The 25,538-nt window shown below is 52.6% G+C and overlaps 9 protein-coding genes across 9 annotated transcripts; 5 read left to right on the top strand and 4 right to left on the bottom strand.

The window, feature by feature from the left end:
- Positions 1-1,550: 1,550 nt before the first annotated feature.
- On the top strand, positions 1,551-4,174 carry Z519_05177 (uncharacterized protein; the record flags this gene model as incomplete). Its single annotated transcript, XM_016762918.1, has 2 exons — positions 1,551-1,572; positions 1,812-4,174. The coding sequence occupies 2 exons, from the start codon at positions 1,551-1,553 to the stop codon at positions 4,172-4,174; spliced, it is 2,385 nt and encodes a 794-aa protein (XP_016620531.1).
- Positions 4,175-4,790: 616 nt separating this feature from the next.
- Z519_05176 (uncharacterized protein) lies at positions 4,791-7,559 on the bottom strand (the record flags this gene model as incomplete). Its single annotated transcript, XM_016762917.1, has 1 exon — positions 4,791-7,559. The coding sequence occupies one exon, from the start codon at positions 7,557-7,559 to the stop codon at positions 4,791-4,793; it is 2,769 nt and encodes a 922-aa protein (XP_016620530.1).
- A 346-nt stretch (positions 7,560-7,905) lies between these two features.
- Z519_05175 (uncharacterized protein) lies at positions 7,906-9,684 on the bottom strand (the record flags this gene model as incomplete). The annotated part of the gene is made up of 1 exon (XM_016762916.1): positions 7,906-9,684. The coding sequence occupies one exon, from the start codon at positions 9,682-9,684 to the stop codon at positions 7,906-7,908; it is 1,779 nt and encodes a 592-aa protein (XP_016620529.1).
- Positions 9,685-11,286: 1,602 nt separating this feature from the next.
- Positions 11,287-13,049, top strand: Z519_05174 (uncharacterized protein; the record flags this gene model as incomplete). Its single annotated transcript, XM_016762915.1, has 2 exons — positions 11,287-11,776; positions 11,833-13,049. 2 exons carry the CDS (start codon positions 11,287-11,289, stop codon positions 13,047-13,049), a joined length of 1,707 nt encoding a protein of 568 aa, XP_016620528.1.
- Positions 13,050-16,128: 3,079 nt separating this feature from the next.
- Z519_05173 (uncharacterized protein) lies at positions 16,129-17,835 on the top strand (the record flags this gene model as incomplete). The annotated part of the gene is made up of 5 exons (XM_016762914.1): positions 16,129-16,352; positions 16,408-16,689; positions 16,748-16,777; positions 16,843-17,022; positions 17,094-17,835. The coding sequence occupies 5 exons, from the start codon at positions 16,129-16,131 to the stop codon at positions 17,833-17,835; spliced, it is 1,458 nt and encodes a 485-aa protein (XP_016620527.1).
- A 690-nt stretch (positions 17,836-18,525) lies between these two features.
- Positions 18,526-19,974, bottom strand: Z519_05172 (uncharacterized protein; the record flags this gene model as incomplete). Its single annotated transcript, XM_016762913.1, has 1 exon — positions 18,526-19,974. The coding sequence occupies one exon, from the start codon at positions 19,972-19,974 to the stop codon at positions 18,526-18,528; it is 1,449 nt and encodes a 482-aa protein (XP_016620526.1).
- Positions 19,975-20,935: 961 nt separating this feature from the next.
- On the top strand, positions 20,936-22,400 carry Z519_05171 (uncharacterized protein; the record flags this gene model as incomplete). The annotated part of the gene is made up of 3 exons (XM_016762912.1): positions 20,936-21,137; positions 21,202-21,398; positions 21,453-22,400. 3 exons carry the CDS (start codon positions 20,936-20,938, stop codon positions 22,398-22,400), a joined length of 1,347 nt encoding a protein of 448 aa, XP_016620525.1.
- Positions 22,401-23,431: 1,031 nt separating this feature from the next.
- Positions 23,432-24,450, top strand: Z519_05170 (uncharacterized protein; the record flags this gene model as incomplete). Its single annotated transcript, XM_016762911.1, has 2 exons — positions 23,432-23,704; positions 23,773-24,450. The coding sequence occupies 2 exons, from the start codon at positions 23,432-23,434 to the stop codon at positions 24,448-24,450; spliced, it is 951 nt and encodes a 316-aa protein (XP_016620524.1).
- Positions 24,451-24,472: 22 nt separating this feature from the next.
- Z519_05169 (uncharacterized protein) lies at positions 24,473-25,271 on the bottom strand (the record flags this gene model as incomplete). The annotated part of the gene is made up of 2 exons (XM_016762910.1): positions 24,473-25,176; positions 25,244-25,271. The coding sequence occupies 2 exons, from the start codon at positions 25,269-25,271 to the stop codon at positions 24,473-24,475; spliced, it is 732 nt and encodes a 243-aa protein (XP_016620523.1).
- Positions 25,272-25,538: the final 267 nt, after the last annotated feature.

Genomic DNA, 25,538 nt, shown 5'->3' with positions numbered 1-25,538 from the left:
GGACGAGGACGAGGTGCTGACAGGGAAATGTGGCTGCTGAACATTGTCACTTGGACCCGTTGGATACGGAAACAGTTCATCAAGACTTCTGCTCTGGGTCGCGACGTTTAGCATGAGGCTGTTGAAATGTTTCAGTTGTTTTCCTCCCAAGCGCAGTGGGAGGTGCCTGGCAGACAGGGTTTGGGCACTTCCCGAGTGGGTGCGGTGGGTGCTGGGTGCTGAGGGAACCGCAGGCGCCCATCTGATGCTCAACTGGCGACTTCTTACTTGTAGTGAAGTCCGGTTAGGCGGTTTATTTGCGTTAGTTGGCAGCCTAGGGTGCCCAGGCCCCAGGGAGCCTCGGCCGCCTAGGTAGTCTAGGTACCCGACTATTGCTGTGGCGAGCTGGGACCCCCCCTCCCAGTGACCACCTTACGCCCGCCCAAAAAGCCATGGTCCGCTGAGGGCATTTGGCGCACCTCAATTTACCAAGCCCGGATGGCATTTTATTGGCAGCCCGGCGCCTCAAACTTAAGACACTCTCCAAAACCTAACCAACGACCTCGCCAGCATCTCGCGCCGCAAGACTCCATCGAACCCCATCCACCTGATCCCGCCGTTGGTTCGAGCCCTTGCCCAATCCGGCCCATTCTCCATCGCCATGGCAAGAGAGCGCGCTGGAAATAGAGACCCCGGGAGGGAGAAAGAGGAGGAACAGGAACAGGAACAAGAGGAAGAAGAGGGAGAGACTGTCCAGAACAGACCAAAGGAAACGCAGAAAGACATGGAGAGCCCTTTGTCGCCTTCTTCCCTTCAAATCCACGCCGTCGATCATCGCCATTGTCACAGATCCCATCGGCAAGAATGCGACAAGACACTAACATGTCGGTTCTTGCAGCCACACCACTGCGCCAGGTCCAGCAACTTGGGTCCTGGTGAGAGTCACTGTTGCCCCTCCTTGTTATTTCCAAACCACCATTTTCCCATCCACGGCATCCCTCGTCCATCCCTCCATTTAGCTATCTATCCATCAATCGCTCGCCCGTCAGCTACCCTCCTTTCGCTTCTTTCTCATCACTCGTTCAGTCTTCGGCAGCTGCGGTCTGTGTCGAACGTGTCGCGCCCCTTGCGACGGAACACCGCTAGTCCATCACCTTCCACTCTGACTCCGTTGACCACGTTTTTTCCTCTTCGAAGGACCCAGCCGAGAGCACCGCTTTGGGAATGACGATCGCACCGCCAATTCCACACCGCAACCGCTGATTCCCTTTCCAGCATCCGAAGATCGTCTGCAGTTTCCCTCTCTACAGATTGGGCACCGGTCGTGCTGCAAGTTAGCGACAACGTCTTGCATTCGTTATTGAATGTTGCGTAAAACCGGAGGAGCTTGGCCCTTTTTATTGTTGCTTGCCTGACAAGCCAGATTGTCCGGTCACCTGGGGCTGGGCCGGACGCGGGACAGTACTCCTCACTGTGCCACCGCAACTGGCTGACCGGATATCCTCCAGCGGACTTTTGACGGCATTATCCTCCTAGCAGAGCACTCTCGTCCAACACCAGCCATGCTAGCGATGGCTACCGCAAATCCCACGGGTGAGTGCCTTGTGTTGTCTCAGCTAGGAAGCTTACCTTGCAGACGTCAAGCTCTGTTTGGGCCTACCACTGACATCAACACCAACCATTTCCGTTGACTGCCCTCACGGACCCATCTCCAGCAGCCCTGCCCTGCCCTTTCCAGTTGTCGTTATTTATTTGATTTTTTTTTTCCCACCAAGAACCTCACCCATGTCTTGTCCGACGTCCACTAACCTATGCGTTTCGTTCTCATGCAGACCCGTTTGATATGGCCAAGTTACAAAAGACGCTGAAGCAACGACAACGTCATGCCGTCCGAAACAGTGCCAACGTCACCAAACTTACTCCGGCCGAGATTCGATCGCTTAATCATAGTGCCCTAGCTTCGAAGACGGGAAGTCAATCCAGTTCGAAATCGACTTCAACTCACTCCCGATCAAGACGTTCAACCAATGCAACTCCTCCAGCATCCCCTGATGAGCTTCCACCCTATAAGGCACAGACACACCGAAACTCTGTCTCCAAGAACAACAGCGTCAACATCCCAACCCCTCCACTTACGCCTAATACTCATCGAAGATCGTCCCAATCTAGCACCCATGGCCATCATTATGGCCATCAGGTGGTCCACAGCCACGCAAACGGTATTATCCATGCTCCTCGACCCCGGGGATCTGCGCAGGCTGCCTTCATGTCGGCGAATGGCTTGTCTTCTCGCCCATCAAGCTCTGGGTCTTCCTCGTACCGTGGACTTCCCACCTACCGAGGGCCAGAAGTCACACGAACAGGGTCCTTGACCATGCTACAGCACCCTTCTCAGAAGATTGTCTCCAATCCGCTGTCTTACTTTTCAAGGCCGAGACAGAGCCAGGTCAGCACGTCGCCAGAGCGGGGGAGGCATGAATCACCAGAAGTCAGCATTTATCGCGCTCAAAGTTTGCGGAATTTACGCACCAACTCTGTACCGAACGTCAGCGCTCCATCATCAAGGCCTGTAAGTCCGCCGAGAGTGACTGACTCACCCGTCTCGATGATTGTGGATTGCACCGAGAAGTTCCCAGTCTTAGACCCAGCAGATGATCCGCACAATCAGCCCAAGGTTCAAAGTGATGAAGAAGTCGCTCCAAACGAACAGAACCTGGAGAATGTCGATCCTCGGCCCAAACAGGCAACAGATTCGCCCATCAAAAAGGGAAATCAAACTGGCCAGCCGGAATCGCCCAAGAAGGACAAAGAAAAGCAGAAGAGGTTTACGATCCATGCCGCACTCTTCGGTGGAGATAAGGGCAACCATGAAGGTGCAGAAAATGGGGGCAAACTCAAGAAAATGAGAAGACGAACTCTATCCTTTGGCAAGAACAACGATGAGAAATCTGAAAACAAGACTGCGATCTCGGTTGAGGCAGTTGACGAGGTAAAAGTGGATGGCGCGACGATTGAGAACGATAATTTTTCGACACATCCGGCTATTCGCCCACTTTCTGTAATTGTCCCGAGCGAATTCAAAGGGAAAGAAAAGGAAATCATCTCTGCTCCGGTCTATGCTCGATGCTCGTGCTGTGGGAAAATGAAACGGCCCCCGGGATATGCAAGTGGACTTAGTCCCGTGCTGGAAAACGAAAACCTAAGAACAAACTTCAGCTTTGAGATTGAACGAACATCTGGGTCATCCGAGAGGCGGAGTTCTGATGCGAGCCGACATAAGTTTACGCCCATTATCCCAATGGAAATGGGTGAGAACGAAATGCGTCAGGCGACAATTGAACCGTATACGGGTCCCTTAAAGGGTACGGCCGAGAGTGAGCAGATGCCACACATGGATATGAATATTGCTTCCTCGAGTCCGGTCAAGCAGCCCATCGGACAGCCGAGTTCGAGTCCACGGAGGATGAAGAGACATTCTACCCCATCTCAACTTGTCAGGTTTGCAAGTTTGCATGGACGACGAAATGTGGGTGCAACCGTGATAGCCGAAGAAAATGAGGAGGCTGAGGCGGAAAGAGAAGCGGACGAGAGTCAACCTCTCATCAGCGAGCCAGCGGACCCCGAGACAACTGGTGTTCACAATCAAATTGTCGATGACGCTGCCGTTGCAGCCGAAGATGTAATTGCGAACAGCCAACCTGTGATTGAGCTGATATCATCAGCAGACAGAGCCTTCGTTGAACCAGTACCCGTGATGGCGACCCATGATTCCCAACTTATGACCAGCGAGATTACAGACAGTGTTCCCCTGACACAGCCGAGCACAGGGGCGGGTGCAGACATGGTCCCCACGCCTGTTGCCACCTCAATTCAGGCTGCAGCTTCGACTCAGGCTCAAATTGTGACAGACGATAAGGTGGAAGACAATTCCGCTGCCATACTTTTTGCTGAAACACCCACGTCCACCACCACTACGTCCGCAGCTATTGCAAAATCCGGATCAGAAAAGTTCGAACCAGAATTCTCCGCCTCATTCTTCGAGACACCTGATTTATCACTTACTCCAAAATTCGGCCCTGATGCGAAGCCAGCCAACGGTGACAAGGAGTTAGAGAAGGCAAACGACAGGCCAACAGGAAAGAGGAAGTCGACAGCGACCGAATGGGTGGCCGAAGTTATGGCTGTGAATGCGTAGTTGCAGACAGGAGTACAACTTCAGATGGGGCGGGTAGAATGGGTAGCTTCGAGATAGCGGAGGAGGAAGTTATAGGAGGATATGTCATATATAGCATATACTAGATGTTTCGATTTAATGTGGCACGGACGACTGAGGAACTGGTGGTTAGCGATTTTGGGCCATTGATGTATTTGTGTGAGAATAGATGTAGCATCATCTATTGAATCAACGAGACGACGAAGGAAGAGATATGTGTCCTAAATAAAATCGGGCGATACATTTACATACGAGGAGGCAGTTACCCGCGCCGACGGGACACAGAACCTCAGGCCAGGGGGAGACGAAGAAAGGAGAGTAGACTATAGTGCAATACGGAGTACATTGTGAGTATTATAATCTTTGAATTGTCTTTCTGTCTACGTACTGTAGCTCCCTTCCTTTTCCACTGTTCCCGAGCTTCTTCCGGACCATCTCTCTCTCTCTCTCTCTCTCTCTCTCTCTCTCTCTCTCTCTCTCTCTCTCTCTCTGACTTTCCGACCTTGCAAAATGCCCCATCCTCCTATTTGCTGCGGCTAGCTAACGAACAGATGGACAAGCAGATGGACTAGATGGGCTAGATGTAGATAAGGCGAGGCTAGACAAGCACCCAACTGGCCCAGACCCAGCCGACCTCGCCCGCAACGCCGACAAGCAGGACGACGACGCCCATGACGAGCCCGACGCCGACGCGGGCCTGCGCGTCGCGCCGCCAGCTCAGCGTATACTCGTGACCGCCCACCGTCGTCGCGCCGTCGCCTGCCGCGGCGCTGCGGCCCGGGTAGCCGAACAGGATCCAGAACGTCGCCGTCAGGCTCGATAGCAGGAGTAGCAGAAGAGTAAAGAGGGCGATGGAGATGGCTGAGAATGTGTGGTGGAGATGGATCCTGGGCGGACCTTGTCGCTGCGGGTGCTGGAGATGTTGGTGTTGGAGTTGGGCCAGGTAGGTTGGGTGAGGATTCGTTGCGTAGGAGCTGGACGGGGAGAAAATGGAGGAGGAGGAAGACGATCCGTTGGTGAGCGCTGCGAGGGATTTGGTCCGGTGGAAGGACATTGGAGTTGATGATGCCTGGAAGGGCATTCGCGGGAGAGAGATCGAGGGCTGTTTTGCTGTTAGAGCTGGACCTCCACTTCCACCTGCACCAAAACCAAAACCAAAACCAACGCCGTTACTGGGCCCGTGTGCCTGTGTTGTCGGTGATGGCTCGATATTATAGCCCTTGATGCCGTCGCTGTTGTTCCGCGAATGGACGAAGGAGAAGACCGGGCTTGTCGCATTGTTGGCTTCGCCTCCTTGTTGCTGGGGACTGCTACTACCATGACACCCGTATCCTCCATACCCAGTGTGTTGCTGCTGAGGCAAGTAGGACCTACTCCCCCGGCGTGCTGTCGGGCTGTTATTGTTGTTATTGTTATTGTTATTGTTGCCATGCGAGTCGTGATGCTGCTTGTTCCGGAGCCAGAGCAGCCACATCTTCCGTCTCCGTCCAACTCGGGGTTTGAGAAGATGCCGCACAAAGTCTGCGCCGTCAAAGTCTCCTGCTCCACCGCCCGTACTGCCGCCGCCAACCTGCTGCTGTTGGCCGAGCCAGAACGGCACTCCTCGCGCAAATGGCTGACTTGTTGTCCCCGCGACATCACTGCCGCTGGTGCTGCTGGCACCCTCCAAGGTCCGCGCGCAGAACCACCATCTTCCACGTCCCATAAGCTTCGTCACATACTTGTCCCGCACGATGCTGAACAATTGCTCGTCGTCGAAGGTCGCCTTGTCGGTGACCTCGATCTCCACCGTAACCCGGGCTGATGGGTGGCGGGTTAGGCACAGGTCCAGGAAAAGGATCTCCGGGCCCGACGGGGAAGGGAAGCGGTCGGATTTTGCCGTTGCAGGCGGCACGGGGGCCGGAGAGAGGAGCGTGGGTTTTGTGGAGAAGGGAATTTCTGGGGCGAGGTCTCTTTTCTCGTCCTGGAAACCCTCTCTAGTGTTGTTGTTATTGCCGGTAGTGGTATTCTTGCTCTCGTCGTCGGCTGCTTTCTCGTCGTCTTGTTCGGACTTTTCGGGTTGATAAGACAGAGGCCTCGACCGCCTCAGCTGGAGCGTCTTTGCACCTGTTTCTTGAGGTCTGTGAGAAGAGATCTCGTCAATTTCGCCGATACTGCTATGTCTCGCCGGGTACGGTGTGCTGACGATATTCTCACGAAATAGTTTATGGTCGTGGGCACCCTTGTTGATGATCAAATCCGTAGGCCGGATCATGACTCGTCGCGCCGGGTTACGCACTGGTGCTGAGATGGCGCGGGAAAGTTTTTTGTCGTTCTCGGAGGGGGGGTTCGAGTGGAGACCGTCTGTGACGATGGACGGAGGAGAGACATAGGTGGCATTTGTACTCAGGCTTGTCGAGTAGGTTGCGTCGGAGGTGCGAGAGATGCGTACAGAACCAAACCCGCCGAACGGTGTAGGCAAGGTATCGAGCGCTTCGATACGGGTGGGAGTGTCTGGCCACTCGAGGATGGTTTCTTTCATCGTGTCACGCGGCTCGTTGCTGACTTCGGCCGGGACCTGGGGAAGGGCGGTGATGTTGTCATCCTTCATTTCCAGCACTTCTTGACCTTCGAGCGCCTTGAGAACGACACCTGGGCCGCCTGGGACCACAGTTTTCTCACTCTTCTTGACAGTAGGTGTCAAGTCGTAGAGGGATTTGAGTCCTTCGCCCAAGGTTTGTGATGCTTTTCCTATGCATGGCGCATCATTCATCGACGTCGGGGTTGAGTGCGGAACATATAGCTTTGAGACAGAGCCACCTGAGCTGTTGCTATGCTGCACAATATGTGGTCTGCTCACTCGGACGCTGCTTGCTCTGTGGATGATCGGGCTTGTAGGGTCCAGCTCAGATGAAGTATCAGAATCCGAACTGTACATCGTCCGCGGCGGCTCGTCATCTCGACTTGTGGAAAGGACAGGAGGGATGTCTCCAATTGGTTGGAGCTGCCTTGTCACTGGGTCGTAGAATGGGTCTGTCGGGCTTGAGTTTGTCGTGTCCTTTGATTGCCTCTTTAGCTTCGATTTCTTTTTGAGGAAGCTTCTTGGTTCCGACAATGCATCGGAAATCTCTGATTCTGTGGTGGTTTTGGACCATCGACTGACCTCTGTAGGAGGCTGGTGTAGTCGGTCTTGCGATTGTCGCATCAGCCGAGAAATTCCTCTGCGCAAGCCAGAACTCGGCGAAGACGATCTCGGTACGCTGGCAGGAGACATTTCGTTGACCTTCTTGTCTGCGGCGGCTTCTTCTTTCTGAGGCTTCGGACTACGAGGAACAACGACTTGTTTACGGGCAAAGACTCGTATCGGGCTCGAAGGGTCGAAGACCATGCGCAATGAACATCCACAACAAGAGAGATATCAAAGAGCTCGGATTTAGTATCATCGCTGGAGGGTGTTTTAAGCAGCATCATCTTGGGTGATCGCTTGCGGTGAGCGCTCATAGTTGAAAGAATATTTCCGTTTGCGGCAACATCTGCTCTCAGAAAGCCGTTCGAGTTGTCGAGGAGAATTTCAAAATCCGGCGACGGCTGGATAATTTGACTTCTTCGGACACGACAAAGAGACGCTCAATACCACACCTTTCTGCTAACATGGCAGCGGTGGACGGGAAACCTGTTCTCAGCCCCAATCTCTGATGGTGACACAGAATGCTTCGTCGAGCCGCATTCCAGTCTCACCCCCGAAACTTGCCTTGGCAATACGGGCAGACATCGAAGTTGTCAAATAGCGCTTGACTCAAGCTTGGACCATCCGCAGATTCCAGTTTGCCAGGGTCGAGGAATTGCCTACCGCATTTAGAACAGTACTTCGAAATTCCAGGCTCTTGGATAGCAACGAAGGAAAGACTGCAACGGCAGAATTGATGACCTCGGTTGCATCTCGCCCGACTTGAGTCTGCTGAAAACGGAATGATATCACCACAGAGCTCGCAAATCTCGTAGTCTAGACCTTTTTTATCTCCAGATTCGGCAACTGTGGTGTGGTCCGCATTACTGTCAGCCTGCCGCTGCACAGTACTGTCTTGTTGCTTATCCGTGCCACTGGTATCCTCGCCGGAAGCACTCGTTGGAAGTAGAGTCAGCAACTCGTCTGTCCAGTGAGTGAGAGTCGGTGAGTCTTTGAAATTCAGTTTTATCAGGGCAGCGGCAGTCCGCAAAATGTTCCTATCGAGGTCTGTTTTCACCAAGCCAAATGGTGAGTCCCTCACAAACTCAAGGATGCGCTCCTGCACCCTTGACGGATTCTCTGCAATGTAGTCCGAGATGAGCGGCTCGTGCGTGTGTATGAATACCACTGTAGTGCGTTGACTCGACGGTGCACCATACTCAATCATGTCCAAAGGGTGGAATGAGATGCATGCCGCTGCGATGGTGTGATCAGGAGAGAACGCAGTGCCCCAGTAATTGACGCGAACTCTTCCCCCAAGTCCGAACTTCCGGTCGAAATCCGAACGAGGCTTCTTAACTGCAAGATTGAATTGGCTGTCGGCAGGCGTTTCGAGGAAGACCGATCCCGACGCCGACCTTGAAGGTCTGACTGAAAGCGCCAACTCATGTTGGGTTTGGCAACTGTCTGCATCTACCAACTTGGCCTGTAGAGACACATATTTCGCCTCGCTGCACTGGCCAAAGCTTACCTTGATGTCCACAGCTGCCGTCCTGGGATGGTTACTTGGATCATCCTTGATTTGCCATTTGCTTGACTCCAGCTTCGAGATCGGTGAGGATTGGGCTAGAATCGTTCGCAAGCTGAGCTTTCTCATCGCATTGGCATCAAAATGCTGTAGATCGGGGACCTTGTACTGTCCAAGAAGCTTGAAGGACCACTGTCCATATACAGTACCGTGTGTCTTCCATAGTTGAAAGAACGAGATTGTGAAATCATCGTCGGCCACAGCCAGGAGCTGGAGGCCCCACCTGGGTTCTGTGGAAAGTGAGAGTGCGGGTAGCCAGTGAAAGGCGCGAACACGTCGTTTTCGTCTAGGAATGCTGGTGTCCTCGTCACTGGATTGAATCGGTAGGAACTGATTGACAACTGCCGTTCGCTGCCAGGTCCCCAGCCTCCCATTAGACTCCCAAAGTGAAAGAATGAGGTTCGAAGTCAAAATCGCAAGAACGCTTCTTCGGTAAATACCCAGTCCAGACGGAGACCAAGAGAGTGACAGAACTGTAGACTCAGAGAGTTCCTCGCCGATCGAGAACTGAGTGATGGTGGCTAAATCTTGAAAGGGCCATTCGGAAGGGTCGAATTGATTAACACGGAGAGCAAAGGTGTGCCATTGCTTGTGTCCTGGATCTCCCTGGGATCGAGATGCATCACGAGGGGTTAGGATATACACCTGCTCACCTGTAGCAACGGCCAAATCCTCGAGCGACCAGGTCAGCGCATTCTTGCAGGTTGGCCAATATGAAAGAGTGACCGGGTCCAGGCTGCTTCCTCTGAGAGTGTCCATTGAAAACAAGAAAATGAGATTGGCTGACTACAATCAAGCGGTGAAGCCGTGAAGCGAGGGGGAAGCGTAGCGGTGGCTCAGTCTGACTGGCTTGCCAGGAAAGATTTTTGTCAACATGAAAGCAAGTGGTGGCTGGACACTTGGCAAAAAAAAAAAATAAAAAACAATGCTGACTAGCACGCGTCTTGCATGGAATATACGGAGTACGGAATATCTTGCGTCGAGCTCGACGACTGAATGGTTTCGGCCTTTTCGTTACTGGAGACTGAGTTAGCGAGGATCGCAATTGCTTTGGAAATCAGATGCCGAAGTAGGCAACGCCAAGAGACTTCAGCCCTGCACGTGGGAGAGAAGAGACTGACAAGGCTGGCGAGAAAACCCGTTGTTCCCGATTTCCGAAACCCGTCAGCTAATCTTCGATCGCCGCTTGCTACTGTACATGTGGGAGTGGGCGAGACCAAGAAAGCAAAGGGAGGGCCTGGATGCCCCTACGTGGTGCAGCTGGAGGACTTATGTACAAGGATACGAGTATCCAATTTGATCTTGCTGATACGAAGGGTGACTTTCTCCTCGGCCTGAATACTCCCGTCAGCATACCCATGGCACCAAAGGAAGACTGGGAGCAAGAAGCATCTGAGAAGTGGTGCTACCGTGGCCTGTTGAAGCTGTTGTCTGCTGGTGCTTATGATAATGATGATGATATGGCCTGCTAGGCAAGGTACACTACATACTCGGTACAAGATGCTGGGTACGGGGGATGGATCGAAGGATCTTGAGCTGCACCCGCAATCCAAGGTTTGCCATGTTTCAAAGGGTGGCGCGTGTTATTGGTAGGCTTTGCTGGGCCTTGTGTAGCGGCGGATGATTAGACAGTGTCTCGATGGTATTCAGATGGTTTTGGACGACAGGAAATTACATCCAAAGTCATGTGATCTCACATCTTCCCCAGCAGGCCGAGTCTGGCCGCATCGAGCCATACTCAATCCGTCGATTGGCGCCACTACGGACATGCCAATCTTAGCAAAGCGGCCTCAGGGGCTGTATCAGGGGAACGCTGCGGATACCCCGTGGCTTGTACCGCTCGTGTTCCAAAATTGGGGACAAATGGATCCACATCTGTCCCCTTTGGGTATGACGGTGTTATGATTGACAGGCCCTAGTCAAGGCCTAATGTGGGACTAATGTATCGTGTCGCCCATTTCTCAAGCATGATGCTGCCAATGCTCGGGGGCTGAGGCATCTCCTGGGAAGAACAACGTGTTAGCCACGGACACAGTCTGACTTTCTGCGCTCCCAGGCCTGATTGCGAACTGTGCCCTCCTGATGCGCCTATCACATCAGCCAGGCTGGTTCTTCGGAGGAATTGCCCAGGCCCGTGGCCCAGCCTATCTCGGATCTTCCTAATGGCTTGATGGCTTGATGGATTTGATGGCTTGACGGCTGGCCCAACTGGCCCTAATATATTACTGGCGCCCTGACTGCCCACACCTCCCCTGGTGTCCTGTTTGTCCTTCCATATCTATTCACCCCCTTCCCTTCGTTTGGTTTCTGTTTCTCTTGCAATTGTCAGTTGCAGGGCAGTCCCTTTTCTTTTTGCCAACCATGGCGGCCTCCATCTCGCCGTCGGTCATCATGACCCAGATCTCTAGCTATCTCAATGCCAATGAGACCTCCGACGTTCTTTTCCAGTCCCAACAAGCCGTAAATGCCATTGGGACCTACAAGTGGTTCATTGGCACTGGCATTTTCGTCCTGGTCACCGCTATCCAGATTATCAAATATGCTCTGAGGGACCGCCCTCCGCCAGGTCTCAAGCTCATTCCTGGCCCAATGAGCACCATCCCCTACATAGGCCGCGTCCACGACGTCGACCCAATGGCCCCTTGGTTTGCGATGAAAAAGTTCTGCGATGAATATAATGGTATTTTCCGCTCCACCATCTGTGGTGAGATGCATATCTGGGTTGGTGATGCAAAGATCGCCTATGACTTGCTTTGCAAGAAGGCCAGAATCTACTCTTCCCGTCCCATGGTGCCTGCTGTCCCCGGAAGTGATTCCCAAGGACAGTACCTCCCCCTGTTGGCGCATGATGGTAAGTTCGAGAATCCACCCAGTTGATGAAGGTGTCAATTCTAATGCTCAAGGCAGATCACTGGCGCAACCAACGCAAATTCGCCCACACTGTCCTGACCCAGGGCTTCAACCAAAAATACTATGGCTATGTCAGCCACGAGTGCAAGCGATTCCTGTACAAGCTCCTCGTGGACCCCAAGGACCACTTCGCCTTGACCGATCGATTCTGCGGCCGTATCAGCGCTCGTCTCGGTTACGGCAGCCCTGCCTCTGCTGCTGCTCACTGCAAGAATGCCGGTGAATTCATCCCCCAGATTTCTCCCTCGGGCCCAATCACCAACCTGTTGCCTTTCCTGGGCAGTCTCCCCGAATGGCTTAACCCGTCCATCAGACGCGTGCGTGAGCGACGTGAGAAGGAGGAGAAGCTTTGGAAGGGTCTCATGAAGCAGGTCCGTATGGAAATGGATCAAGGTATCGCTCCCATCAGCTACGCGCGAACCTACTTTGAGCGCAAGGAGGCCGAGGCTGGCAATCGCTCCTTCGGTTTCGATGACCACGAGGCTGCCTATGCTGTTGGTATGTTGGTGACTGTCGCCATCTTCACCATTGGCGGTCCCCTCTACTGCTTCTTCCTCGCTATGGTCCTCCACCCAGAATGGCAAGAGAAGGTCCGCAAGGAATACGACGAAGTCATTGGTGACCGTGTCATTGAAGTCTCTGATGCTCCCAACCTCCCCATCCTTCGCGCAGCCATCAAGGAGTGCGTCAGATGGCGACCGCCAGTCCCATTGGGTGTGCCCCGGCTTCTTGAGGAGGATGACGAATGGAACGGCTATTACCTCCCCAAGGGCGCTGTCATTCACGCTGTCGATCTTGCTCTTGCGCGCAACCCTGAGCTTTACCCCGATGCCGAGACCTATAAGCCGGAGCGATGGCTCGAGAAGGAATACCCCACATACAAGGAGCCTCTTACGGAACATCCCAGACTCATGGGCCACCACGGTTTCGGAATGGGTCGTCGCATGTGCCCTGGTATTGAAGTGACTGAGGCCGAACTGCTCGTCGCTTGCGGCAGCATTATCGGTTGCTTCGAGCTCAAGCCATATTTGGATGCCAACGGTCAACCCAAGTGGCCGGATTCCAATGCTTTCACCCCTAACCTGATCGGTGGCCCCCTTCCTTTCGAGATGGATGTCAAGGTTCGAAGCCCCGAAAAGGCCGCCCGCATCATGGCTTGGTACGAGGAGAGCGTTGCGGATGAAGCTGCCGGCAAGATCGCCGCTGGCTTGTGAAGAGGGGGTTGATAATACTTGATATCATTCAAAAGGCAGTCCTAATTGCTTTTGGAGATATTTTCACATTGGATTAAATGCAAGGCGTTGTTGGGAAGACCAATTTCAGACATGTTGGATATTTGAGGCCGCTTTCATGTTTGCGTGCTGATGAGAATGACTCGACGCCGATCACTTCGTTGGATAACTGTACAGATACTATCTGAGAACGCGTGGAGTGAGATGTGTTGGAAGTAGTAGTTGATAAGTTCTTCGCGATCTTTGGGTAGAAACAATTGAATGACCATGTAATCTACACCAATTCACAATTCTCTCCCATACCACTAGATTCTGCGATCTGCGCGTGAAATTTTCTAGGATAAATTCTCATGTCTTGTTTCACGAGTCGCTACATCACATTTCAACTTCGGTAAGCACATCCTCTATGGTACGGCACCGATATGGGTCAAGCCGGATTTAGAAATAACTGGCACATTCTATCATGGACTATGTACCTGAAGAGTGCGCAATAACGTCAAAGCGGCCGCTATATCGAATATAACTGATAGAATAGGATAAATGACAGAGGAACGCTATTTTCAAGAGACACCGAATGCTCATTACAAACAAAGGCCACCACCGGTCTAACAGCGACGGATTTTGAGTGTGCCACTTATTTTTCAATTCGGCTTGACGGGCCTCTTGTCCAGATTAATTCTCTTGCTGCAGGATCGTAGAGCGCATGCCGTATCTCAGAGGAAGTCGTCGATGCTTTGCTAGACGTTCCTCGCTCCATGTGGTGGAGCTACTTGTTGAATCTCTGAGTGGGAATCATAACATTGACTACTATGTTGTTCTGCATCGCACCGTTCGACGAGGCGAACAACGTCGAGACCCCGTATCTACAACTCTTTCTCAGCATGGGTTCGAGCATCCTGGCTTGTGTGCTGTGTATTCTTCTCCTGGTGCTCATCTTCAGCGACGATATCACAACGCTTGCCACGACCAGGCGTGAGGTCTTCGCTTTTCCCACGAGATGGCGGGTTTCCGTTCTCCAGATGGCTCAGTAAGATCGGGCGAAGGTGAAACATTCCTCTCAATGCAGTATACGCCACATCCTTTTGGTCTGCAGTGCCCTGCGTCATCGCGATTTGCTCAACAACCGCGTAAATGTATTTCCTCGGATGATTTTGTTTGCATCGCGTGAAAGTCATTGATACTTCTCCATGAATATCGACAAAGGCCAATCGATCCTTCCTAGTTCAATATCATCTTTTCTCTCACCTTGCTTTCGCTCAGCACATGCATGGTCTCGATCGGGTGTGTTTGTCTCAAACAGATCAGAGGGGAGCCACTACCAGCAGCGCGATGGAGTCTGAGGCAATATGGACTTTAAATCAACAACTTCGCCTTCTTTTATTGCGGCATTGCAATAGCATTCCGCTTTTCCCATCAGCGTTGCAGGTCGACACGAGTACAGGAAACTGGGTACCGGCAGTGTGGACAGGTGTGATCCTGCTCAATGTCATATCCTGTTTTGTCCATGGAAAGGAACAATTCACGCCACCAGTTGTCTTTGTGGAGGGCAAAGGACTGGAGGATGTCAGGCGACTGAATAGTTCCAGTGGAAGAGAGCTTACTATGACGATTTCGCAGTTGCCAATAAACAATAGATCGGACAATCTTATTGGACTTTTCGTTCCGCAGCTCTGCTCAAAGGTTGTATATCCCCTTTATCGAGTATTATCTACCTAAAGTACGTCTCTTCACGGGAAGGCGAGGATACTTGCACCGCTGGTCCATGATACTCGAGCTGTGCGGAACAGAAACGGCACCGTACCCTCGACGGACTCCGCTGAGCTCTGTCCGGACGCCAGCATTCCAGTCCACTTCTCTTTCTGCTGATCTCATCGCTAATGAGCCGTCATGTATCAAAAGAGCATTCAAGATGGGTTTGGCCTCCTTGACCTGAAGCACAGAAGGGTTCGTTTCGCAACGGTAGCAGGGCAAGCCTGTCACGCAGCCGTGCAGCTGTTTTCCTCGCCCTCACTATTAGCCTCCTTGGCATCCGCCCTTTCTGGCGAGGGGCGTTCCGCTGATATGGACATTTGGCAATGAAAGAAACCCTCTCCTGCAAGTTAGAAAAAGGGACGATGAGCCGAACAGTGGGGGTATAAAATACCTGGCGAGGAGTCCTTCCACCTCCAAGCACCCACATTTCTATCTGCGCCAAGACTGTCGAGATGCCAAGAGACTTGGCAGCTGAAATCTTCTTTTCTCTACCTTTGAGCTTGAAGACGCTTTACGATTTCTTGACCAGGCAGGGCCGGTCCAGCCTTTTCTTTTGAAAAGCCTCAGCGATGGTGGCGAGGGACGACGCTCCAGACCGGATGCTTCTGAGAGCTTCTTAACAAACACCATTTTGGTTCATGATGTCCCGGCATTGACACGCTCTTTCTTTGTCCAACTCAGACACTATTTTCTTCGCATAGGACTCGGCTTTTGGCAAGATCCAGCCCAGCAAGTTTCAGTCAGTATTGCAGCCTAGTCTCGATATGTGATTTTATTGCCTGCCCCCGCGGGCGAATCAGCCGCCCCAAAGTGACCTGGTTGGCTGGAAGGGTTCGTGTTGAGCCTCGTATCAGTTGGGGTCCAGACTTGGGTCTACCAATCCGGGCCAATACAGGCTAGCCGCTAGAGTCAAGCCATGAGCTACCTGGCTTGTTTGTCGTCGCCTAAACCTCCAGCAATGACAACACAAGGACGAAGCCGCTGGGGGCCCAACTTCGTGTTCGTGCCACTTGCACAAGAACAGTTCCCAGACGCTGGTCTTGGACACTGGCTGCTCCTCCAAAGTGGTTCGACTGCAGGGTAAGGGTCCGCGTGGTCTGGCTCTGGAAATGGCTGTCGAGGAAGGTTTAATCATGAGCCATCCCGCCTTTTTGGTCAATGGTATTTCGAAACCAGCCGCCGCAGGGCTGAAGATCTCTTTTCTATCTCGGCTTCCCTCCTCCATGCTACTTCCTTCAAATGGGACCAGGAGCTCCCCTCAAGCTTTGACTTACTTGATCCCAAAGTTGAAGACGTGTCGGCCGCCACGATGAGGCTGGCAACAACGTCTCCATTATTCTTGCTTGCTTTGCCACACGTTGTACATGCGCAATCAGTGGTTACCACCGATGCAAACGGCTATGTATATACTACAGCCGTCTACACTTCAAGTACCACTTATGACGGCGCAACCACCACAACCTATACGGCTCCGACCAGTGTCCCTGCCATCCAAACTGTGCCATTCACGGGTCAGGCGTTACTTGTGGGGACGTATGTGAACATATCCGCCCCACTGTCTCTATCGGTATTGATTCCTTTTGGCCAGATGCAATGTTGCTCGATTCACCCTTCTAACGTTCCCGGACGGCGGTACGGTCGAAGTTCCCCTCGTTGGATGTTCCGATGATCGGCCAGAGTGCTGTCCGTCGTTGAATTTTACAAGTCACGAGCCAGAAGAGACGGGTTCTGCTTCTCCATCAGCCACGGAGTCAAGTGATGAAGGAAATAATGAAGAGTCTAGCACATCCTGGACAGGCACGACTCCCAGTCCAACTCCGACAGGAATCATTTCAATGCTGAGCAATGCTCCACTTACTGTTTGTCCAAGGTATTGCCAATCTTTGAAGGTCCGGGTTGCAAGGGTGTCATCTGATTTTTGATTACAGTGATATGGTTGACATCGACCCGGTTTGCTGGTGAGCCTCCTTTTTTCCGTATGTCCCCATTCATCTTTAGGGAAGTAACTGAACAAACATGCCAGCCCAATCGGCTTCACCACATATGGCCAGAGCATCATCGGCAACCTCCCCTGTGTGAGCACACTCACTACGACCATTTCACCCGATTCGGCGGTGCTGGCGTCCATTACCTCGGTGGTGTCGGCATCCTTGGCCGCGCAATCGACAATGACAACCCCAACAATAAATGTCATAGTGAATCAGTAAGCTCAGCCTCCTTGATCTGCTGCTCAAACACCTCATTTGACCGTTTTGAAACTAACATTCTCGCCAGAGTGTGGGCCCTTGGTCTCCCTTGCGCCGACGACAACGCAAAAGAGGAAAATCACACGCATTTAAGCACGGGTGCCAAAATTGGGATCGGTGTCGGCGTTGGCGTCGCCGCTCTTCTCCTCATTGGCTTCCTCTGGGCCTGTCTCGCCGTCCGTCACCGCCGCAGAGCAAAAATGCGGAAACTCGAAGCCGCCAACACCGCAGCAGGCGGGCCGATTCGCCCCGAATCCGGGGCGTATGCCACAGCACAGGAGAATTCCAAACACATATCCGTGGCGACGACCATGGCGCCGTCACCGGGAATGGGCAGCCCGAATATGATGCAGCAAGCGTACGGCTCACCCGCGCAACATGGATTCAGTCCGGCCTTCGGGTACGCCGCGCCCCAGGCCCAGCCGCCGCAGATGATGCAGGTCCAGGATCCGTATCACCATCCGTACGGCGTTCAACCCGCGCCTCAAGGATATCCCCCAATGGGATACCCGCCGTCGTCCCAATCTCCGCCGCCATTCTATCCTTCCGGCGGCAGCTATGGCGCCCAGACACAACAATACAAAGAACCCCCGGCGGAGGTGGCGGGGGACGAGATTCGCTACTTCCACCCCCATCGTGAAAGCACGGGGCTCGGTACCAGCGACACGCGCAGCCAGACCACTTCGACCACCGCGGTGGGCAGTTCGCAACCGGGCGCCGGCGCGGAGCCGAAACAACAATCGCCTGCCGAACTGAGTTCTCAGGGCTAGGCAGCTCTAGCTTCTATAGCCAGCAGGTGAAGAACATTTGCCTGTATCTTGTTTTCCCAAAATGAAATGAACAGGGTGGATATGAGAACAGCACCAGAATGAGAATGAGAATGAGGATATGGGCATGGGATATGTGTATAGGATGGCGAAGGAATTGGTTAGGTTGGGGTTAATTCAACAATATAGTTTGGTCCTCATGGTGAAACTCTCCAAAAGGAAGATGAGAAAAGGGAAAAGGCGGTGGGAAAGGAGGGAGGGCACTTGAACGATGATAATGACCCTCCCTTTTCTACCATGACATACTACATATAGGTGTATACGGACCATGTTCCTTTGGCAACGTATTTTCCTCGTCCACCCGCCTTCTTCGCTTACATGTGACGTGTTACTTGTCTCTCCCTATGTGTGCTGATCATCTCGCGGCATTGGCGTGCTCTTCCTCACGGACGGATTTGTAGAAGATGTGGATCGTGGGAAATCTGGATAGTATTGCAAGGCTCGTATAACCGGGGACTGGCTCTATCTGCGACGGCATTTGCAGCCGCCCCATCCCTGCCTATAGCGTGAAAGAAAATGGTTCGTGGTGCTGCAATGCCCAGCTCGGCCCATACATACATACATCTGGGTTCGTGATTTCGGCGTGTGCTATTATCATCAAACACATCAAAACCTCGCATGTGGCTCCAAGGCTCACGCTTTCGCGCTCTTCTGGCCCCCGCCGCACCAACACCGCTGTTCCCCTTCTCTCTCCACCTGAATCACGACATCCATTTTCCGCAGTCGTAAATACGTCGAGACTCGCTCCCTGACGTCCTCCAGATCTGCATTCGGTGAGGCAATGATGTGGATCACACCCAACACGGTAGGGTCGGCATTTTCGCCATCACACTTCTTACCATCGCTGTTTTTATGAGAGTGAGAATGCGAACGCGAATGGTCGTCGTGTGTATGAGAATGGCCATGGTGATGGTGGTGACCAGGCTCTTTTTTGATATCCTCCAGCCAGAATTTTGGGACGGTGTAGCCTACGACGCCGCGAATTTCGGCCACGCCACTAAGAATGTCTCGAAGGTTGTATTCAACGTCCGAGTTGAGGGATAGAAGGAGGGTCTTTGTCGTTGTGGTGACGAGAGGGATGGTAGATGCAAAAATGAGAACCGCAATGATACACGATGCTAGGGGATCAAACCCGCTCCAACCGGTCCAGCGGACAAGGAGGGTGGATCCCACAACAGCCAAAGAGCCGAGTGCGTCGGCCATGATGTGGAGGTAGATGCCTTGCATATTTTCTCCGCCATGATGGTGGTCGCTTGCTGCATCACGCCTATGTTTTATCGGTGAAGCCGAAGCGGTCATGGGGGTCCCTGCTGCTTCGTGGTGGCTGTGATCTTTCGTGTCCTCATTGTCATGGTCATGGTCATGGTGGTGGTCGTGGTCATGATGAGAATGCCTATGGCTGTGTCCTCCATGTCCATGTCCGTGCCCATGTCCGTGATCGTGGGCGCCATGGAAGGCGAAAATGCCGACCAGATTGACAAACAAACCGATGGTGCTGACCACAAGCAACTCCGCGGTTCGGCTGACATCGGCACCAGAGAACAGTCGTTCAACGGCCTCGTAGACAATCTCAATGCTGATGAGCATTAAGAAAATGCCGTTGCCTAACCCTGCCAGGGTATCCATCTTACCGTATCCGTAGGGAAACTTGAGGCTGGGAGGCCATTTGCTCATGACAGCGGCGCACACCCCAACTAGCAGGGCTACACAGTCGAAGAACATATGGATACTGTCACTGATCAAACCCAGAGAGCCCGTGAGGATACCATATGTTGACTGGACCACCATGAAGCAGAGGTTCAATATCATGAAATAAAATATCCGCCGGGATTCATCGTCTTCCAGTATCCCATGTAGTAGGGAGTAGCTTTTGGTTGAGTCGAGCAGAAATTGTGTGGGTGCTGAGAAATTTCTTTTGAATGACGGCCGCTTGGTTACATCAAGGGATGAGTACGCCGTCTTCTCTGTGTCCCTTCTCTTGGGCAGAAACTGCGTTCCCGCGTTGTCACGGGAAGGGGCAGGGCTGACATGTCGATGCTCGTGAAAATGCGTATTCACAGGAGGTAAACAATTCGCGGTCATGGCAGCCTCATTCTGCTCGACGATCGACTCGGAGGGAATGCGCGTCAAGGGGAGAGGGGCCGTGAGACGACTTCCTGTTCGAGTTCGTTGATGGGAGCGCGTACTGAGACTCGGACTCGAATGCAGAGGGGAGTGGAAGTGAGAGTGAGAGTGCGAGTGCGAGTGGGAGCTGCCATGGGAAGGACCATGAGGATGCCCATGCTTGCAGTTGTCGGTGGCAGCAATGGGCAGTGTGAAGGTGGCGCTCATGGTCCTTTCAGATGGTGCTGAAGGTTGAGGCGACACTTTGGTGTAGAATCAACATCCACAGTTGTGATAGCCAGCGCTGGGAAGACTCGAGAGAAGCGGTGTCGGTGATGTTGCTCAGGGTTGTTGAGTGTTAACGCGACTGCAGGGTAACTAAGCAGGTTTCCGACTTCTCGATAGGCGCAGGCGGGGGTTTAGAGAAAGAGATGGTCTGGGGAAGAGATTACGAAGATAGCTGGGATAGCTGGGATGGCTGGGTATACATTTCGTGTCTAGCCTGCTGCCCCTGGCTAAGGATGTCAGTGGGCAGCAGGAGCATATGGAGGATTTCAAGGGGCAACGCAGTCGATCCTAGAAGATGGGCCTTGATGGGCCTTTCTGACCTTCGCATCTCGCATCTCGCATCTCGACATGCAGCTCTCTTGCGTCGCTAATTGGCCGACGCGCGGGTCGGTGGGTTCAATGTTGGCGTCTCTCTCGCTTCTAGGCCTTTCAGCCCCCTTTTTTTTTTGGCTTCCTTACCGAGTACCCTGTAATACCTGGCAATTCCTCTTGGTGTCCGTGGTGGCAGGTGTCCTTGCTTCCTTGCTTCCTCGCTTCTGGGTCTAAACCACTTTCATCAATCTGACCATCATCACCTTGGACATGCTGACTGGTCGAAAGTTATTCTTCTCACCGACGAAGAAAAATACCCAAAGAGAAGAGAAGGAAGAGGATGCTGCTGGCGGTGTTGGTGGTTATTTCCACCATTTTCACCATCCTGCTCTTGCTGTTGCCCTCTCCACAGCTCGCCGCCGATCAGCAATGTTCGGTCCAAGTTGTGGTGCTCGGTGACCTGGGCCGAAGTCCCCGTATGCAATATCACGCTTTGAGCATCGCGACTCACGGTGGCCGTGTCCAGCTTATTGGGTATAGAGGTGAGGAATATATAACGGCCCGAGACAGCTACGACGGAACACCGATCTAATTCTATATGCCCAGAGACTGATCCATTGCCCGAGCTGCTCTCCCATCCCAATGTCAGGCTCCTCCCATTATCACCTCCTCCTCGATGGCTCCAAACCAGCAACAGGATCCTGTTTCTTCTGTTTGGACCTCTGAAAGTCCTCCTGCAAACAAGGACGCTATGGACCACTTTGAGCTATTCTTCTGATCCTTGCAAGTGGATGCTGGTCCAGGTATAATTTTTTCTGCTGTGTCTGTCCTTGATATTCTAACGAACCCCTTTATAGAACCCCCCCTCAATACCCACTTTACTGGTTGTTTCTACTGTCTGTTTCTTTCGACGAACCCGACTGATCGTTGACTGGCATAATTTTGGGTATTCTATCCTGGCTCTCAAGCTCGGTTCAGATCATCCTTTGGTCGGAATATCCAGGTTCTATGAAACTACTCTCGCAAAGGCCGCGCATGCAAATTTTACCGTCACAGACGCAATGGCTCAAGTTTTAAAGTCTGATTACAGGATCACTGCTCCCATTGTGACCTTGCATGACCGACCAGCAGACCTGTACCACCCTCTAACAGATTCGATGCGAATAGCTTTCTTGCAGCGCTACCCTCTTCTCCAAAAGCATTTCAGTGATATCTTAGACGCAAAGGTCAGGCTGCTCGTCTCCTCAACCTCTTGGACAGCTGACGAAGATTTCGGTCTTCTCCTGGATGCCCTCTGTAGCTACTCTACCAGCGCCACCTCGTCTCATCCCCAGCTCCCAGAACTCGTCATTGTTATCACAGGAAAAGGTCCCCAAAGGCAACGTTATCTCGATAAAATTCGAGAGCTGCGGTCAGCAAAGGCGCTGGAAACGGTGAGCATCTACACCGACTGGCTTAGCTTCGAGAATTACGCTCTTCTCTTAGGCTCTGCAGATCTCGGCGTCTCCCTACATACCAGCAGCAGTGGAGTTGACCTCCCCATGAAAGTGGTTGACATGTTCGGTGCTGGTCTCCCTGTGGCGGGCTGGAGCAAGTTTGCAGCGTGGCCGGAGCTAGTGACAGAAAACGTCAATGGCAAAGGCTTCGGCAGCTCAGAAGAATTGGCAGACATTCTTCGTGAATTGTTTGATCCCAGCTCACAACAGCTTGCAAGGTTGAAGGCAGGGGCTATAAGGGAAAGCCAGCGGCGATGGAACTCCGAGTGGGATCCTGTTGCTGGCAAGCTCCTCGGTCTGGTAAACTGATCATAACCTACGCTCAGATTTCGACATGGCAGACACGACTCAGCGAACTTCAGCCAAGTTGAGGAGCTTTACGGTCACCACTCCATTTCACCCTAAGCAGAGCTTAGACGGATGCCTGCCTCGAGATCACCGGGTATGGATCCTCTAACCCTTGCATCACGAGCCTTGCCTGTAAAGCTTGAGATGCATCCTGCTGGGTTGCTTGAGTGGTTCAAGCACCCAGAGCCTGGTGGCCGAGCAGGCAGCACGGTCGATTTTGAATCTTCAGCCGCGCCTGAGAGCCGATATATCCTACAATCCACTCCAGCGTTGACGCCGGATGCTTATCACAACTCCGACTCTCCGCAGGGAAGAAAATGAATCTATTGCTGGATTATCTCGTCCAACTACATCACATCGTTTGTCGACGAGGGTGGTGACGGAGATCAGCACGGCAGTACATTTCCATTTTCAATGACCATCAAAATATTAACAGTCATCCGAGATATCCGAGCGGCGACAGGAGCCAAGGCACCAACGTGAATGCCCCAGCCCGTGTTGCAAATGGATATACGCATTTATGCCCAGATTGATCATTAAACTCGGCAAATTATGCAGACATGATCTATGCCGCTCTCGCTTTCCAATGCCAAGTGGCACGGAGGAGTCCACCACTCCCCTTTCCGATAAGAGTCGTCGTCAGCCCTTGTAAAGTCCCAGGGCTTTCCGGGACCTTTGGTGATTCGATTACATTTGTTAACGCGGAGAATCATTCATTGTGTGAGCCGCTCGCTTCCTCGAAGAGTGAGCTCGTTTACCTCCATCCGGTCTGTTCAAAGTACCTGACGCCACCGAGTCGGGTCCTACATCATGGGAGATCTCACGGTGGTAAGTTTCTGGAGAAACGATTTGGCGAGGGTGCCAGGTCTTTGTCTATCCCTCTATATCTTGCGCGTCACTCCCTGTACCCTGCTCTCCTGTTGCTGGTTGCCATCGTGACCCCTTATCTTCTTATACAACACTAGCATTGAGGTACAGCAAGGACTCAACTGATGGCGTCAATCCTCCAGCACGCGCGACGCGTTGCTTGGGACAGCTATAAGGGAGACCATAGCCCGGGACATCGCATCAGAAAGCTTTCACGATCAGCTCCGTTGTCTCTATTTATCGAAGCGTTGGAAGCCGATGGCTGTGTGATAGTCAAGGATTTCACCGACAAAGCAGCGCTTGAGAAGGCGGAATGGGAGGTGCGGCCGTGGCTAGATCAGCAAGTGAATGGCGTGAAAGTGGGCGGCAAGTTTCTCTATCGTGCAAAACCATCATTGGTCCACATACTGACTGGCGTCAAGCGCTTCAAGGCAAAACGAGAACAGTAACTAGACTCATCGGAAAGAGCGCAACAGTACGAGAGAAGTTCTTTGCCGATCCGCTCTACCAAGCTCTGTGCGAACACTTTCTGGCGCTTGAGACGACCCATTATTACGGCAACAAGCCACTCACCACAACCAGTCACCCACTTCTCTCAATCTCAATTGCATTTGATATCCCTCCAGGAACTCCGGCGCAAAACCTTCATCGCGACGACAAGAATCACCATGCTCGCCATTCCCATGCCGATAAGTACGAGAAAGGCCGTGATATGCTATTAGGCCTGTTCGTTCCATCCTGCGATACCACCAAGGCCAATGGTGCTACGAGAGTCGTCCCAGGCAGCCATCTGTGGGGCGATGATATGCCCGACTTTGGATCCGACGGCAACCGTGGAGTTGTCGACGCAGAGATGCGCATGGGAGAGGCGTTTATTATGCTAGGAAGTCTTTATCACGGAGCGGGAGCGTATGAGAAGCCATTGGGAACGGTAAAAGACGGTGATAGAGAGAGCAGGACGGTCTACGCCATGTTTTCGTGCACCGGCGTGCATCGACAGGAAGAGGTATCATTTCTGTCGTATTCGATCGACGAGGTCAAGACATATTCGAAGATCGTGCAAGAGCGACTAGGTTGGAAGCAGAGTGAGCCAAACCTAGGTTGGGTCGACCTCAAGAGTCCGGAATTTCTCCTGGCGCAATGAATGTCCCATATGTGCCTTTTCATCACTCCTCAACACTCGGAGCAAGCACGGTACAGCTGAATCTGAAATCACCGCTACCTGCCGCCTCCTCGCGCTTCAGGAATGGAAGGGGTCCCAAGCTGAGCGCTTTGTCACTCAATACATCCTCATCCCCCTCAAGCACACCAAGATCGACCGGCCCTTTTCTTCTACCTTCTAACTCCCACAAGTGGCCATCCTTGCCCTTAACGAATGCAATGAAAGCATGGCCAGGATCTTCTCCTAGTGGCGGCGCTGTGCTATCACCCGACTCCGCGGCTGTGGCGTGAGCTGTTTCCAGCATTTCTGAATCATGGAGGAACTGAGCTCGCTCGGCGGGTTTGAGAGGAATTGTATTTTGGACCAATTTATCGAGATCACTCCCTTTCTGGATGAAGTCGGCCGCCATCCCATTAGTGGTGCAATGCAGGAGACCTATGAGGCCACAGGCATGATGTATTGTTTGGCGGTAGAACATGACGGGTTCCCCGGGACCTGAACCTTCGTAACCTGCTTCGGCCTCGTTGGTTCTGTTGTAGTGGGCTTCAGCGGTTGCGGTACTTGGGTAGGTGAACAAGAGGGCACTGGCTGGTCGAGGTAAGATAGCCATCAGATCAGGGTCGGTCAGGCTGTATGCATCGTGAAAAGAGAGTGCCGGGGACAGTCCCAGTCGATGGGCCAGTTTGGTCATGACTTCAGGGTTGTTTTCTGCGAATAAAGGCAATGTGGATCAGCAGATATCTCACTATAATCGTATGGTTGGAAATGAGTTCACCAAGCGGAATAAACGTCTTTTGAGGCATCTTAGTAATGGAAATCGCATTCAATGCTCTCCTAAATCTTTTGGACAACGTCTCTGAGTCTGCAGAAACAACCTCAGGAGTTCGGTGAATCGAGGCTGAAGTGCTGGAGAATCCATAACAAAACCGAAAGGCAGACTCGAATGACGTACGCAAGGCTGAACTTGGTGACCCCTCGACGCGGAGAAATTAGCACTGACCAGGCCACAAGGCTCCCCGCGAATTTAGAGACGTCCAACCGCCCATACCCTCAAGCACCACAAGTCCCAG

The sequence above is a fragment of the Cladophialophora bantiana genome, assembly GCF_000835475.1.
Source record: "Cladophialophora bantiana CBS 173.52 unplaced genomic scaffold supercont1.7, whole genome shotgun sequence".
Classification (NCBI taxonomy): Eukaryota; Fungi; Ascomycota; class Eurotiomycetes; order Chaetothyriales; family Herpotrichiellaceae; genus Cladophialophora; species Cladophialophora bantiana.
Note: the sequence above shows the minus strand (reverse complement) of the source record. Positions and strands in the feature narration are given on the sequence as shown.